General features: G+C 49.2%; 1 protein-coding gene across 1 annotated transcript; it reads right to left on the reverse strand.

Annotated features, from left to right (window-relative positions):
* Positions 1–9,028: 9,028 nt before the first annotated feature.
* LOC142577830 (organic cation/carnitine transporter 2-like) lies at positions 9,029–17,235 on the reverse strand. The gene is made up of 2 exons (XM_075687275.1): positions 16,706–17,235; positions 9,029–10,602 (listed from the first exon to the last, which is right to left on the reverse strand). The coding sequence occupies exons 1-2, from the start codon at positions 17,195–17,197 to the stop codon at positions 9,223–9,225; spliced, it is 1,872 nt and encodes a 623-aa protein (XP_075543390.1). The 5' UTR covers positions 17,198–17,235; the 3' UTR covers positions 9,029–9,222.
* Between the last annotated feature and the right edge of the window lie 548 nt (positions 17,236–17,783).

Here is a 17,783-nt window from a genome sequence, read left to right on the forward strand (position 1 = left end):
GCTCCGGCTGGCACGGGATCTTGGCCCACAAGCGGCACTATGCTGCTGTCGGCTTGCGTTTCATACGCGCGTATAACTTTATGCTTGTGAATGAAGACTTATGAGCCGTAGGTTTATACAGCTTGCCAAACAGGGTTATACCGTGCTGCCGTTTAGGGCAACCGAATATATGAGTGATGTGGTCTTGTACAAGTGGCAAACGCAGTTAGCGCGAACGCGGTTAATAAACAACCTATGCCTTAGTATACGTGCCTACGATCAACGTTACAGAAGAGGCATTTGTGGACATGTACACTTATCCGTGAAGTAGAAAAAGAATAAAACTGTTTTGTGATTTGACGTCCTGAAGATGGGAACACAATAGCTCGTAGTGGACAGCGCTGTGCACGGCTCCGGAATATTAACGCGAGAGCGTTGAGGGCCCCGTGTCGCAAAAAAAAAAAAAAAGCCTATGGCGGAGTCGGACTTCGCTTGGCGAAAAAGTCTTTCCGAATCACGACCATGCAGGCCATCCGAGTGGCGCAGAGGCGTTACTGAACTAATTTAATTCCTCGAAGTAACATGCTTCGGAAAAATCGTAATGTTAATCTAAACACAATCTACAGACGGGATAGCTTGAGATTGTGTAATTTGGATATACTACAAAACGTAATTTGGTTACGCGAAAACTTGGAACACCAATCCTCTTCTCCAGCATTTCTACCAATAATAGTGCGGCCATGCACTACAAGATATGCGCGCGCCAGCCGGCGCGCGCACGAGAGCCAATCTCGGAGGCCATGGAGCGGCTCGCCCGTTTCCTTGCAACACCTCCAGGTTGCGCTCGCCTCCGCCACATCGCGTGCTGTTTCTGCCAGAAAACTCACCTTCGTCCATAGCCTTCGGCGCCAGTGTTTTCCACTGAACAATACGGTTACATAAGCTGCAGTTACCGGGAAGTGTGAGAAGCAGTGAAGGATCTTTGAATGCTGTCGCGTTCCACTCTTAAAGGCGAAGCTTAAGCATCCTCCCAATTTTTTTTTGCCATTTGTGTTTCTGTGAGCCGCGCCCAGAGCATGGAGCCCATCGAAATGCGGCAGCATTGACCGCGTCTCGAACGTGTGACCTCGTTCGCAGGAGTCTTCTTGAAGTTGGTCTTCCACATAAAGGAATGAAGGCTTAGGCTATGGTAATACACAGACCATTCGCCATCTAAATAGTTTGGTTTATCAGCGCTTGAGGCAGCACAGGCCAGTTTATGATGGTGACTGGCGTGGTGATGGCTACGATGTTTTCCTAGCTACCCAGCTGATATAATGATAGCAGCCGACGTAGTATAGCCGCGGTGATAGGGATCCACCACTCTGCTCGCATGTCCACTGCGACACTCCCTGTAGGCGCTATTTGCTTTCCCTCTCTCAGCGCATATTGTGCGCCGCTTTCATCTGTTTCACGCATACGTGTATAAACGAAGGAGCTGGTCCACGAAAGTTACGTATGCCCTAGTCTTTCAGAGGCACATATTATGCGGCAGATGCTGTGTCGGTATGACAATGTAGGCGTTGGCATTATTCTCAAGGATATACTGCAGATCATTAGCTCTCGCTACTTCTCCTGGAAAAATCGGTCTTTCTAAAGACGAGGTCAGATTACTCACTTACATGGTTAAAGCACTTTCTGTCAAGTACGGCTCAATGGCTGAATACTGGGCGTTATGGGCAAGGTATCACATTATGCATATCAGTTCGCCGATGCTGCGTTTGTACTACAAGTAATAATTGAGGCTACCGTACTTCATAAGAAGAGCAACAATCCTAAACTAGCCGCATTGTAGTAGACCGGGTAAGTCATTCTAGATTATGCCGTTCTACTTTTTTTAATTACTACGATTGCGCAATCCTATCCATCAGCCTGAATCGCTCGAGGAGGCGGAAATTGCAACAAAATATCTAAATCATAAGCAACTGAATAACACTGTTTTATGAAATAGTTTTTTAATTATTCACTTTACGGCATATATAAAATTTATGAACTTTAGCCGACGACTTCAGAAGGCGATACCATTTGGGTTAAAACCTCAGGATGGCAACATTTACAAGATGTTCACTCGGAAAGTGTATGACGAAACGCTATAAAGTGTCTTATTTTTTATGCTTGACCGCCTAAAAGACGTTTTGTTAAAAATATAAGCTATACAACAATGGGAGGGACATTTCTGCCGAAAGTTTTACGGCGCATATCTCAAAACTTCTGTCGTCCTGAGAATTCGTTCCAAGTGGATGCGTTTTAACATTCACCAGCTGCAATTCTTAAATCGCAATACCTTACGTAAAGTAACTAGTTATAAACTGAATTAGTTAAGTTTTAATTAGCCAATCATGCATTTTGATTCATTGTGAATGTTCGCCTCTTCGATCAATCTAGTTCAAGAATAAGAACTGTGTTATCTGACACATGGTTATTCTTAAGATTCTGTATGGCCTTAAAAGATCATCTGGTTTGAAAATTGCATAAGAATCAATGCGACTTTTGCAGTGTATAAATGTAAACATAGCGCGAGATTACAAGTGGCGCAGGATGAAAATAAAGCAGTTCCACGCATTGTCGGCATATGATGCTTCGCTTCACACGGATTTCAACATGTGCGCTGCATCTGTAGTGTTCTTTTTTATTGATATTTTGATTTGTTTTCTTTCGAGTTCAATCAAATGACGTGCCGTAGAGGGGAACCAAACTCGTGACTTTGTACTCAGCAGTAGAGTTCCGTCAAATAAAAAAAAAATATCATTCAGTAAATTTCTGTATATGCGTCATCTTTTCATGTGCTCAGTTACAGTAAGTCAATGGAGATACGGGGTAGCCATAGAGTTTCATATTACTATAGCTAGAGAGAAATCTGGCGCAGCGATTGCTCAACCATCATGGGAATGATGGGAAGTACAGGCTACGGATTGATACTCTGTTGACTGGCGAACTAGTCTACAGGTATTTTTTGGCAGTTTTGGTTTCGCTCCAAGCGCAATTGCTGTAATCCGCAGTGGGAAAATGCTACGCAAAGCTCTCTGCCTTTGTTGTGTTGCTCGAAGTAGCGATGGCGCGCTGTGCCAGCGGCTGGGACGATGTTTGTGTCGTGGTGTGGTGTCGAAGCCCTGATGCGATAGCGACGGCATCGTAAACGTTGAAAGAACGTGTTTTGACCGTTTTGACCTTGGTTTGTTAAATGTGTTAGGTTGCCGCCGTAGTGTTACGTGTTTTACGAAACTTCAGAAGAGCAAAAAACTGATACAATACATACGCAGTTGTACTTCTAGTGGCTTGACAATCAAATTTGGTCGAGGGCTTCATTGCGCATATCACTCGTTTTGTGCTCATCGAAATGCGTGTTTCAGGACATTTGAGAACACAAACTTACGGGTTGCTGCTTCCTGGCTGTAGTCTGCTGTCGCAAAATGAGCAAGTGTAAAGCCACGCCATAACAGCGGCTGGCGCACGCTTCAGAACGGTACGTGAATATATTATATAACGAAGCATCCTCGCAGAACACGAGAAACACGTGTCTCGACCTCACAATGACCCGCGGTACTGGAGCTGTCGTGTCCAGCGCGCCCTTGCACGGAAATTCAGGTAGCGGTCACTATATCGTCGCAACCACCCTTCCTGTCAGCAACTCTCGCCGACCCGAGCGACGGGTTCGGACAAAGAATTGGGCTCGATTTCGGGGGCGTCGGCCCGCCGCTCCAAAGGCGGGTGGGTATGAGGACTGGCTCGCAACCCTCACAGCAGACCTCGAGGCAACCGCACGCGCGATCACTACTACGTCTGCCAATCCTGGCGTTGACCCACACCTGCTCCATCTGTGGGACGCCAGGAGGGGGCTGACGAAGCGATTGAGGAGGCAGCGTCTGAATCGCAAGCTGCAACTACGGGTAGCCCGTATCACGCGAGAAGCGCAGCAGTAGGCCCAGACTCTTACCAGTAACAACTGGAGAGGATTGTGACCGTCTGTCCGGTACACTAGGCACGGCTGAGACGTGGGCCATTCTCCGAGCACTGAAAGATCCACCGGACACCAAGACGCAGACGTACAAGCGCTTAGACATTCTTACCCACTCGTTCCGGGTCAATCCCGACCGCCTTCTCCAACAGCTCGCAAGTGCTATATCACGTCAGGCTCGAGCCCTCGATGCAGTCCGTACATCAAGAAGCCGTCCACCACGCTAGACACAGAAATCATAATTCAGGAGGTCCATGCCGTGTTGTAGGACATCCGCAAGAACTCAGCACCGGGACCAGACCACACCCGGTACGCGACTATCCGCAACCTGAATAACGAGGATTTTGAGCTGTTGGTGCACACGTTTAACGAGCATTGGCTGAATGGCAAGCTGCCCCAAACATGGCGCCACGCGCATGTATCCCACATCTCAAAGCCGGAAAAACTTATCTCCATCAACAATCTCAGACTCGTGTCACTTACGTCCTGTATAAGCAAGCTCATGGCGCATGTGATCCTGCGGCACCTGCAGCTGTTCCTCGAGGGCCAGTCCTTTCTTCCGCATAAGCAGTTCGGTTTTCGTTCGCACCCGTCGACACAGAACGTGCACATGCTGCTACAAATAAAGGAGGTGGTCCTCGGTCCCCCGCAGGGAGCCCGAACCCGCGCTTTGCTCGCGCTAGACCCTAAGTCGGCCTTCGATCATGTGAAGCACTTCATCCTCAACAACGTCGCCGAATCGCGCTGCGGCAATCCGGGTATACAACTACGTCTGAGCCTTCCTCCGCGACAGCACCGCAACGATCGGAATTGGTCCTCACCGCTCGGGTATCATCCAACTAAGGAGACGTGGCACCTCCCAGGAATCGGGGATCTCACCAGCCCTCTTTAAAAGGGTTGGGACACCAAATTTCGGGGCTATAAAAAGTATGTTGTAGGCGGCTTCCGTATGCGAGGACACCCACAACGAGGTATTGGACGCTGCAAACATTTGAAAATAATTTTAATTCAGCTTCAAAAAGTCATTAAAAGCTCCTTCTCGTAGTCAAGACCCATGGCTAGCGCGGCAGTTATGACGTCACAGCGGAGGAACGAAAATATTGACGTCATAGCATACTAGCACAAAAGCGTGACGTATGATATTACGGAGCGTGCTGAGCCGAGCGACCGAGCATAGTCTCCACTATGACCGAGCTACAGGCATATAGAAATCCTTACTTAATGCAAAGAAGGAGTGAGGCGTGCAGACACGGAAACAGGAGGAGAGAAGTGGACAACGCCGCACGGCGGCCCGCGAACGGCAGTGTGCGGCGAGTTGCCGTGCCGGTAATGTGGACGGGCCTTTCACGTTGCGTGTAACACTAGCCGCCCAACTACGAAAGGGACCAGGATATGCGGCGTTCGTGTTGTGAGCTTCTCTCCTCTTGTGTCCGTGTCTGAACGCAATTGCCCCTTCTTTGCATTATGAATCCTAACCAACTAGCTCAGCTTCCTGTCATTTTAAAAATCCTTTCTCTATGCTACAGGCTTCTAGAACACCGTAATCGAGCTAAAAAACGCTGGCCTCTGGTTAACCGAGACATGGCCTAGCGACGATATGGAAAAAGGCCTAGCGACGATATCGGCGCAGCCGATATCGTCGCTAGGCCTTTTTTGATTCACTTCAAAGCTAAAGCTTACGGCGTTTCGGAATGAATCACCGACTCTCACAAGCCGCAATATTTTCTTGCCGTTGTTGTCGCTCTTCGCAATAATTATAACAATCGCTACATTCATTTCGAATCGCCAGTTGTTTACCTCTGCTGGCAGAGCACGCGTATGCGCGAGCAGACGACGCAGCATAGCTTTGCGTCACTATTTTTGTGACCCACGTGACCAAGCCGTGTTGCGTTTCCTCTCCTATGACGTCATAGCATCAACCGAAGCCCAGAAACCGAAACCGAAATCGCTCGGCATATTAATGCTATTATTAAATTATTTATCGGGTATATAGGAATCCCGCGGTGTGTATCGTGCTTCCTGAAGCAATACGCAACGCTTGAATTGAAGAACGCATGAACGAAAATTTTCATGTCTCCACCCCTTTAACATCGCCATGGCAGGTCTCCCCAAACAACTGGACCAAGCCGAGCATCCTCACTGTGCGCTCTGTGCCAACGACAAACGCCGTGGACGGTTCGGGGCTCCTCCAACGGAGCCATCCAAAACCGACTCCAACAGGCGGTCAAGATCGTGGCAGACTACGCCCGAAATGCGGTCTCAGTTGCGCACCCCACACCCCGGCGTACCACGAGTGTCGCGAGCGCAGGTCCTCGGACTTTACGTTCTGGACGATGGCAGGACCGGACACGCGGTCTCTCAACTTTCGCGCCAGACGGAGCATATCATCGCTATGCTGCGCTGCGTTGGCAATCGAAGCTCGGGACTTAAGGAAAGCGACATGCTTAGATTAGTAGACACATGTATTCTTAGCCACTTCAATCATCTCCCCATTCAGCGTCTAACGCAGGCACACCGTGACCACGTGGACACGCGTTCCCGCAAAGCCACCAAAATCGCACTCAGGGTTCCATACTATAGCTCCAATCAGCGTCTTTTATCGCGATTGGTGCACAATACCCACGACGAACTGCTCGAGGTGGATCAGCCAACGCCAACGTCTTCGCCTCACTCCAACGGATAAACAGTTCCTCACTTGCCTGGGCCACTCGCTTCCGCCCGCATCCCCAGACATGCAAGGAATCTCCGCTGCGGTCAGGATTACTAGGATGCTTCGGGTACATCCCATACCGTGTAACATGCATCCCGAGCACAATGTCGGTCGACAGCTGGCACAGGTGAGATACCTAGATCGCACTCTTGCATGCAACGGTTGTGGTCGACGGCACCCACGAGTTCGTGAGCGCTGATTCTATCCTCTCTTCCCCTTTCATTACCGACTCGGGAGAGATCCAGGCGGTTACCCTCGCCATCCAACACATATGGAGCCTCCCGGGAGAAACGTATTGCATAATCTCCGACTCGTAAATGAGATATAGGGCTTTCTTGACAGGTCGTGGTATTACAAAAACTGCGCACTGCATTCTTTCACGTGCCTCCGAATTAACAGCACACATCACCCATAACATTCACCTGCTCTGGACGACCGGCCATGCATCACTGCCGGGTAATGAACGCGCTCATGCGGCCGCTCGAGAACTCACCCTCCGAGCAGCCCTGCGCAGTGAGGCGGCCAACACAGAGCAGAGTTCACCCCCCCCCCCCCCGCTAATATATCCCGAGGTTACACAGCACTACACACGTCAGCGTCAGCTGTACCGACCTCCACCGGCGTCTTTCCCAGGGCAGGAGGCGGTCGCACTTCGCCAATTGCAGAACCACACATTTCCCAATCTCCACTTCCTGCACATCCTATACACCACTCGCTATTCCGACGCTTGTCCAGGGTGTGACATTTCCGCCATCTCCTTCCACGTTGCGGTCCAATACACCGTTCCTTACTTTCCATTCCTTCCCGTGCCCTTCTGCCTCCAGCACTACAGAGCAGTGGGAAGGCGCCGTTCGCGGCGCCACCTCTGAGGTCCGCCCGGCATTGATCCGACGGGCACGGGTCATCGACGAACACGACATAGGAGCCCCGGACTAGGGGCCCTGTCCGAATTTCCTATTTCCTGTAAATAAAAAATATTTTCATCGCGCGGAGCGCATTCTCTAGCGGTGGCGGCCGGTGCTGGCGAAGTAGCGCATGCGTAGTGAGTCCTAAACCCAGGCCAGTGCTTTGTATCGGTGAACGCGCTCGCCGCATTACAGTATAATGACGTTATCGGCGTGGAGCTCGTTCTGTGCGGCATTCCGCTCTCTTCTTCGCCCTTTCGTCATACTCTTCTTATCCGCTTTACTCCTCGCACTTTCTTCGTTATCACCGTGTTTCATCATCCGCTATCACCGTCTTTCATCCTCGACTGCGCTCAGCGTTCGCTCTCTTTTACGCGCGAGCGTAACTGCCCAGCTAGCGCAATAGCCGAATGTTTGTTCGAAGCCGCGAAGGAAGCGGATGAGGAAGGGGCGCGTAGAGGAGGATCGCGCGCCGGGGAAAATACGAAGGAGCGCGCAGAGCACGCAGAAAATAAACACGACCTAGATCAAAGTCTAGGTGAGGTGGAGCGCAGTGTGCAAGTAGAAACGAGGCGACGCGTCACGGAGAAGGAAGGTATAGGCGGAGGTTGCGGAAGGCGCACCGTCTTCCGTCGCGCGCATGGCACCGGGGTAGGGAGGGAAGGGGGCATTGTACTTCGGCCGCCCAGGCTTTATCTTGAAAGCGATCTTCTTTTGGGGGAACAGTCTAGATGGGCCGACGGCTTGTAGCTTTACGTGCGATGTATTCTCACCGCTCAGTTAGCATTGAAGCGATAGACAACACGAAGGTCACTTCGCGCACTGATGCTGCCGCAATTCCTGCGACCGTCCGCGGTCATCGAGTGTTATGTGCTCCTGTTTGCCTGTGCGCGCTGACGCCATGCTTGTTAATTTGGTTAGTAAGTGAATGTTCACAGAGGGGCGTTCTACTCCGGTGGCTGCTGCGTATAGCGCAGCCGCGCGAGCCCTGTCTTGAATACGATCTGTGATGCGGGTAGTGTAAGCGTCGAGGCGCACCGAGGGCCGATAGCTTCACCCGAGTTCACGAAATGAAATGTCCCTAGCATTTTTCTTTCATCCTTCGATGAGCGCGTTGGTTCTCCCAGTTACGCCTACGCCGACGTGCAACGCAGGAACGGGTGCCTAGGAGCTGCGCTTTAAAGAAGCGAAGCTTCTGGACAGAAGGATTATGCATCGTTCGGTAAGGCTGCATCTAGCTTGTATAACTCGTCTACATCTAATATGTGATGCTAGTTGCCGAACTTATTTTTAAAAATATTCTGTGACATCATGCAGTTCGCGACGCACCACAAAGAGGCAAGGAAAGCCTTTATAAACCATGAATGCGACCTGTGTCATAAGAAACCAGAACGCATTGCTGGCCTATGCTTGATTAACCGCGGAAAAGAAAAGACAGCCGCTGTAAAAAGCTGCATTTTCCGAACCAGTTTTTCTTAATAAGACACCAGTCTTACCAGTTTATCAAATGCATGTGTGCATATGCAAAACGGAGATAGACTACAAGATTAATTCGCATTGTCATTGCGCTATTTTAGAGCTACCGACGTTGTAAAGTTCGCAGGTGTGGTTGGGGTGGTAGGACACGTAGACCGTCATGGGCTGCTTAAAGATCGGATGGGTTTCTGCTTACCAACCTTTTTCTTTTTCGCATATTGCGCAGATTGCAGAGTCATCTGCATGTAGCCCAGGTCTAGCTTTTCCCCGCTTGACCCTTTGATGGACCTCAGGAGAGACGTCCCGCTAACGGATACTGCACTAGAGTCCTCTGGAAGGTGCTGAAACGCCATGGCTGATGCGAAAGCTAAAGCGGCCATAATGACTAGTTCGACGTCCTCCAGGCCGACGTTCTGGAGGGCCGACAGTAGAGATGTCACCACAGCGCTTACTCGGCCGCTCGCGAAGATCCAGCATAGCGCCGCGCTGCGCAATGGTGTCGGGAATAGTTCCGCAGCGTAGCACAAGTTCACCGCGATCGTCACGGAAGCGCAACATCTGGCGGCAGCGTAGCATAGCTGGCTAAGTAGTGACGGTGCAAAATCCACGCTTCCACTGGCACTCATGAAGAGACCGATACCGCCCAGGGCCAAAAAGTAGGCAGTGATGACCTGCCGCCGAGTGAACCGCTTGATCGTCCACGTCATAAGATAGTAGGATACAGCTTGGACGACCAAAGCAGTCCAGCGTACCCAAGCATCGCCCTTTAGCGCCGATGATTTCAGCACGGTGTAGAAAGCGAATGTGACAGACATGTGGCAGATAGTCATGATGAACAAGCTGCGGTGGACGTTGAAAACGTGATCCAATGGCGTTCGTGCCTGCAACGCTTCCTGGTTCCTGACTATCTCGTCCGTGATCTTCACCATCATGGCCGCCGTGGTGGGAAGGGAGAAACCATTGATCTTCGCTGCCGCTAACATCACGGCTTCGGCAGCTTTGAGCTTGCGCTTGAAGACTAGCCATCGTGGAGACTCCTCGACCAGAAACAAGGCGCTTGTCAGGAACATAGTCGGCACCAACATGGAAGCTTGCAGCAGACGCCAGCTCGTGTGCACTTGCTTTAGCGTGTCGAACCAAAAATCGGCAAGTGTCAGTCCCATGCCCATAGAAACACTGGAATACAGTACTCTGCGGTCGTCCGGCGACACTTCGATCAGGAGGGTGACTGAGGTAACGGCGACGGTGGTCACGGCTGCCGAGTTGACGAACCGCGTCGTCACATACATTACGTAAGTTTCTGCGAAAGTAATCCCTACGGTTCCGATTAGCAAGGCGGTGGTGGACGACAGGATGACGAGCTTGCGTCCAATATGTGCAGCCATGCAGGCCGCCCCAAACATGCCGACCAGGGCACCTGCGCTGTAGACAGCGTTTGCAACGCCGACTAGGGGGCGCCTGTGGCATACCAAGTTCCAGCGGCTCACTAGGGTCTCGTCCGCTCTTTCCGGGTCGTAGTCCCACTCGAGACACTCGACCTGCACACGTGAGTACAGATTTCACGTCACGGCATTATTAAGTCTAACCAGAGCCAATTTGCAGCACGCTGCATTGCTCTTCAACATGGACCAGCTTGTTCCGTGGAAACAAAAGTCGAAAAGTTGGTTAAATCGTTCTATTGCTAAATCATTCCTCTTTGCCTGCAGTGGTACCTACGACATTTCTCAGATTCTGCAGCATTGAAGGTCACATATACGGTAGATTACAAATGCTTTACTGATTATTATTGATAAGCTTTACCGCCTGCATGCCTTATTCAAACCAGTTGGCCCTGAATACCATTGCTCAGCTGCTTTCAAGACTAGTACGCGTGAGATGTATACCAAACTTGTAAACATTCGCTTACTAACTAAATTAACAATGATAGAATATGCAAGCGTGACTCAACGAGAACGCAGAAAAAAGACACACAGGAACAGCGCTGTCTTTGTGTGTCTGCATCTTTCTATGTCCTTCTTCAGTCGCGCTTACACATTATATCATGGATTCAAGATATATGTCCTTCTTCAGTCGCGCTTACACATTATATCATGGATTCAAGTCATCTAGCCCGCCAACGTGTTTTAACTAAACCGGCACGGAGTCATGCGCGCACAGGCAAACATGAACTCATATCTCTCGATGAGCGCGGGAACTCGCTGACGAATCTCTGGCGTGAAGGATCGCGGCAGCAACAAGCGAATTGACCGTCACGCATCTCTCGCTTCAACACGAACGAAACGACGAAAGCACAGCGCATACGAAGCTAACGGCACTACGCGCACTCGGCAAACATCGCAGACCGCTTTGAAGATTAGGCGCGCGCGGGCGCGCAATTTAGCCATTTTTTTTCTCTATAATTTAGCCACGTCACAGATCGCCACACGAACGCCGGCAACGCGTCCCTACGGCGTCCGCCAAAGGTGTCTACTACGACGTCCACGATTCGCCTGGCCAACGCCGTAGTAGACGCCGCGGTTGTCTGCACTCTGTACGGAGCGGCGCGCGAGGACATCGCGGCACCCTAGCAGCCGCCGTAGTAGAACGCCCCTCCTCCCTCGTTTGACCCCTTGCCTCGAACGTGACAGGAGAGGGTACGCATCCGGCCGCGTTCCTCGCTCGCGCACGTGCGATTGAACCGCGTTCGCCAGCTCACCCTCACGTGCTTTCACTCATACAGAACTTCACGGCGACGGCGCCGCCAACGGCAGAAATGCGCTTAGAGTGTCCATATAGTTGTCCCAATAAAAAAGATGCCGCGCCGATTAGCGCAGCCGGCGCAATGCGTACTAGCTAGCGTTGAAAACGCGCGCGCCCGAAACCGGAACCGGAAGACATTAATCCCGTCCGCTGGATGCCCTGCTGTCAATTCGGCCGCTGGGCTCTAGGGAGTGTCCGTTCTTGTTGAATGTCTTTGTCTATGGTGCGAGCTTGGCCATGGACGAGAGCCATGGCGGGGCGTCTTCTCTGAGCGTTGCGCGGGAGCGGGTGGCTTTGAGCCGTCATCGCCAAGCGGCGTCTGACGAAGCCGCGGATATCGCCCGGCGATCTGCTTCACTGGAGAGCGCCCGGAATGCAATATACTTCGCTCCTTCGAGTTCAATGTAGCGACCGCGTTCGCGCCCTGTCCGTTTGTGCTTCTACGCTGCGCATGTTCGCGGCATCTCAGCATGTCTAGCACTTGGCTTTCCCTGTGGCACAACAGGCACCGCATGACTGTCTACGCAAGCCTAATCATGTCTAGCCATGTCTGTCATGTCTAACCACCCGCCTAAGCCCAGTGGTGACATCTGGCTTAACGATGATTGTATACTAAAGTATAATACTTACAGCTAAACCAAAGGTTAACGAAGTGAAACCAAGACTTAACCAGGCTAAACCAAGCTTTCGCTTTGCATATCCAGGGATCTTTCTCGTTTGTGCACCCCTGCGGCCGCGAGCTTCCGTATAGTCTGGGTTATGTTTCGTGGTTTTCCTACAAAACTAGCGTGATGTATTGTTTAAGTGGAAGCTTTAGCTCGGGCGTAATCCCTGATGCCAGCTTCTCAAATACATGTAAAACGCATAAATGATTATATTATAAAACTGCTCAACGGATCTGGATGAGAATTGTTACATTTAAGAGAGAACGTGTTGCATCTAAGAGAGAACGTTAAATCATGGTGATTGCTGCAATAAGAATTTTCGTTAGACCGGGGGATATTGACACGAATTGTCGGAAACGCGTAAATCTGAAAAAAAAAGAAGAATAGAAGTACGAAGTTTACAAATGCATTAGTTAGCATCAAAAACTGATATCGCATCTCTATAAACTGCATCCCATGGAGCAGCTCAATCGGTGAAATTTTATATAAGAATTTACGACTTACGTGAAGTTGTGGCAATGCTTGTACAGGTTTTGCGAATGCCATATTTAGGAGTTAGTGGTGTGTTTCAGGGCGGCATATGATATACCATTTTTCTCATAAATGCAATATTAGGTGCAGCTAACAGAATTGCGATATCGTTTTTAGTTGCTCAGGTACAGAGTTGTATACTTTGGGTATTGTTTCTTGAAATTTCAGATTTTCTCAGAAGCTATGTAAAAAAGTGGAAGCTCAATAAAACGTCGCTTTCTGAAATCGCTGTTTAACTCATGAATTTCGGTGCAGCGCTTGTCAGAAGAAAGGATTGCTCATTTCCCATATATATATATATATATATATATATATATATATATATATATATATATATATATATATATATATATATATATATATATATAATATAGGAGCTAAAGCTTCCTGTTAGGTTCAATTTAGAATAATAGTGATGCTGAGGGAAGAAGCAAGACGGCTAACTTATTTACAGTATGGCATCCGCATTTCAATGGGGGCGAAATTCGAAAACACCCGTGTACTTAACCCGCCCTCTCTGGGGTCCCTCAAGATTCTGTGCTAGCTCCTACTCTTTTTTTTTTCCTCTACGTGAACGACATGCCGGTGTCGAATGCAGCTCTACTGGTGCAGTAGGCGGACGACAAATCTATATTGAACCGTGTCTCATTATATGATAACTGCTGTGCTCACCGGGAAGACTACCTCACCCGTGTTTCCCGATAGACGTCATTCCACCATCTTTCCATCAGCGAAACTAAGAGTGTTGCTCTGTGTTTTCACAACCGCAACAGTGCTACCTCGGCGGTTAAACGATCAATGGCTCTCTCCCGCGCAATGTTCCTGAAGCTGCAATCCTCGGTGTCACGGTCAACCCAATTCTTCATTTTTCACTGCATGTCCCCAACACAGTGGCCAAGAGAGCGTCGCACGCTTGGTTTCGTGGTGCGCACATCGCGATCCTCCGGCCTTGAGGCTTTCCGCGCACTCGGCACTGCGCCTTTGTGCTGCCAAGACTAGAATACTGTTCTTCCGTGTTCTTCCGTGTTCCGTGTTCGCCTTCTTCCGTGTCAAATCTCTCTCAGATTGACCTGACCAATATGCTGGAGAGCGCGCAGCAGAGCGCCACCCGGGCACTGTTCACCCACCTCGGTTGCTGCCACGACGTATTTCCACGGTATGAGGTGCCATTACAACGCCTTAGACGACAGACACTCCAGCACTGGCGTACTGTTGCCCGTGCAGGCCTTCTCTGCCGCTGCTTGGATGGATCCCTTGGAGACTCCTACATCACCACAGTCGTCCGCTATAGCAGACGAAGAGGTCAGCTCGAACCCTTGTACGCGAGGACAGTACACCAGCAGAATTCGATCATTCCGACTGCAGTGCGGGAATTCCTTTCCGCACCCCGAAGTGTGCGAACATCCCTATACCTTCGAACCGTGCGCCATCTAGGGAACTGTGCAGAGCCCTGGCGAGAAGCCTCCGGGATCGTGCTTGGTTTGTGAGTTCGTTCATTAGTTAATCAATTAATTGCCTTGTGCCTACCCGTCCTTCACGGCGTTTTCATCCTCCTTTTTTTCTCTTGATCCGTGCAGGAACGTTGCCGTTTAGGACTGAATCGTTTAAAGATATCTGTAGCTTTAGGACTACTTTATGAACGCCTATGCAACGAACTCGTTCAGCATGCATGAAGACAAACACAAGTGTATTGTGGTGAAGCAGCTTTCGGTTTGCATTAGCAAGGCTCTCGGCATTATTGTTGAACACCTTTTTATGGAATCATATTGCATCTGCTTATATTACACGCCTTCCCTCAGGCTATGGTTGGTCTTTCGTCCCGATCATCCGCTAGTGGTCTGAAGCTTCAATGGTAGACGAAAGGTCTGCACGTCACGTGCCTGAGCAACACATAAGCCCCCCCCCCCCCCCAACCTGGAAAACATATCAACTTCTAAAGGATTAAATGTGCTGGTATCACTGTGTGAAAATTCGGCTCATCTCTCGAATAATCACGAAGACGCATAACTGGACGTACATCTGCATCACCGCAAGTGTCAAAACGAAATCACGCGCAACAATCGTGTTCACGAATCCTCTGAATAAGAGCCTGCAACTACAGCCCGATTCAATGGCTCAAGGCGCAGAAGGTGGCTCGTGTTCGGTGAAGCTGTAGTCTCAATTAATATCGATAACCGTCCATCGATAACTGCACGGCAGGAGAGGAAATGGGCTGAGGAGAAGAGCGTTCGTCACGCCTTCGTAAGCAGATAATAGTCCTGGTGTGGCCGAAAGCCTTTCCCATATATCTCCGATCGTTGTGCGTCGCATCGATCGACGCCATTTCCTAAGTCTTAAATCTTTATAGTTCACAACACCACGTAATTCTGTTTGGCCTATAGACCTACCTTCAGCAACTGTGGCACCCAGTTGTATCACTCTGATGCATCACCAGCTACCCCCTCTGAGCATCACATGACCTGTCATACACGATTTCTTCATCCTAATCTCAACAAGATTATCAGCTACATTCGCTTTCGTTCGTAATCACACTTCCGTCTTCGTGTCGTAACATTATACATACCACTTCCGATTCTATCGTTTACTGCGCCGTCCTTAGCTTCTCCGAAATTTTCTTTCTTATCCTCCGAATTTCGTCCCTGTGCCCTAGCACTGACATAGTCCACCGTTTCTATACTTCTATTAAGCATGAAGTGCTTTTAGCTCCCGTTGTCGGCAACCTTCAAATCATCTTGAGCTAAAAACCAGAGCCGCTATTCGAGCACTCAAACGAGATCATCCGGGCAACCAGTCAGAACTTAAGAAAATGCGGTCTCTGGCTCCCAACCCTTTGTACAGGACCGAATTACATACGCTAGTTACTGCCCAAACAAGTTTTAAAAAATATTGCTTCCGAATTGTGCGTGATGTTTGTACACAATATCACTCAAACTGTAAGTTCTAGTACGCTGAAGTTTTATTTGTCATTTTCAATAACGGACGTTCAAAAGGCAGATACAGCGTGCCGGACGCTTCATTGTCATATTTTGGCGTTGGGACACGGTTGCCTATGTTCTTTTGAATGCCAGCGGTCCGTGAGTTCCGCGGAGTGGGTTTTGCGTCGCCTGGAAAGATGGCGCCACGCTGCGTGGTGCCTCCTTCGGGCGCTTTTCTTCTTCTAGCTGGACACAGTATGGCGTGGTGCAGTGTGGTGTGGTGTTGTGCGGTGTGCCGTTGTGAACATGCATTGCACTCATTTTAAGATTGTGGCTAGTTTCATCTCCAACCAGTCTGCTTTGCCGGTTGCCATTTCATGCTTACACCTACTCTCGATTACGGGGGAGCCAGCAATTATGTTTAAGGATAACGATAAACTCCTGTTCAGAACTTCACGATACCTGCCGCTTATGCGATATATAACCCGTTTTTACTCGTCAAGCGATTTACTACACACGTCTTCAATGCTGCCTGACTTTATTTAGTTTATAAATTTATTCCTTCCATGCTTCAAGAGGCATTTTCCTCGTCTTTTTTCTTCTATGCCTGTGCCTGGGCCTACGAACGAAGAGAACAGCAGGTTGCTGAGCTATTCTCTAGTGATGTTTATCCTTAATCATTCCATATTTATCATCTTAAATACTTCTTGCAAGATTGTATTGAATAACACTGAAGATGTTAGGTCTACCTGTTTGATACCCTTGATGACCGGTATAAATGAAATACGAACCGTTTCTGTGCTGTTGGGATCGCCGCGCCTGTCGTAGACGCTGCAGCGGCTGAACCGCCCACCTGGTTCCAGGGGCACGGTGGCGTTCTTCCAGGCGTCCATAGACAAGTTGACATCGGCGGGCATCCGACACCAGTGGTCCACGTCCCCAGCGACGAGCGGGAATGTCTGCGTGTGACAATGGACGGCTAGCACGCTGACCACGGTGACGAAGGCGATGCCCTTCTGGAACAGGCCGTTGCCGAAGAGGTCGTTGCAGTCAAAACACTCGCTACTCTTCAGGTCGATGCGTGCTAAGCGTTTTGCAGAGAACAGAGCAATCAACAATTCCATGGCCAAGGCCAGGTCTTCTTCGTCTTCTTCTCCTGTTCGTGAAACGACTAAATATTCTTCCTTCTTGTTGTCGTTGTCTTTAAAATATGACAGGTATGTTGTTATTTTCACCTTCAACATATGGTACGTAGCTAAGATGGGAGATTGGCCAAAATTCATAGCCAAAAAACATAATATATACGTCCTTGCTTCCCATTATTTAGTGGTCGGTACTATGTATATTTAAATAATATCGATTAAATTTTTTAAAGTGATTATGCCAATTTTCGATGAAGCCGCTAGATAACGAAAAGAAAATGTTATCTAGTGTTAATAATGACGAAAAGCTGTTTAGCACGACCGTCTCCTTGTAGCAATGACGTATTCATGCACAATCTGACACAGGGAAACACGGGAAGTGCACGATGAACGACAAAAAGCAACACTGAACATAGGCAGGCAAAAAAACGCAGTTTCCCACAGGATGGAGTAGACAAAAAATATTCTGGTAGATAAGATAAGATCTACGGTTCAAATGCTGATTCAAGCAAAGATTAAAGTTGAAAATGAGCGTTGGTTGTCATAAATACGTAATAAAAAGAAGGTCGCGCCTAGAATATTTTGAAACCACATTAACGCATTATGCAGGAAGTCTGGAACAATACGACCTATCTTAGGCGAAGATGGAAACACACTGGAAGAGAACATGGCGGTAAATTACATCCAAAAAATACCAGCCGAATCGTTTCAAGGCAATTATCAGGCG

Source organism: Dermacentor variabilis, chromosome 4 (genome assembly GCF_050947875.1).
Source record: "Dermacentor variabilis isolate Ectoservices chromosome 4, ASM5094787v1, whole genome shotgun sequence".
Taxonomy (NCBI): domain Eukaryota; kingdom Metazoa; phylum Arthropoda; class Arachnida; order Ixodida; family Ixodidae; genus Dermacentor; species Dermacentor variabilis.

Excerpts from the sequence above, each read along its gene's own strand:
- LOC142577830 (XM_075687275.1), bottom strand. The coding sequence starts at position 17,197 with ATGAATTTTGGCCAATCTCCCATCTTAGCTACGTACCATATGTTGAAG. Across the intron at positions 10,603-16,705 it reads ATCCCAACAGCACAGAAACG|GTCGAGTGTCTCGAGTGGGA; the intron begins GTTCGTATTTCA and ends TCACGTGTGCAG.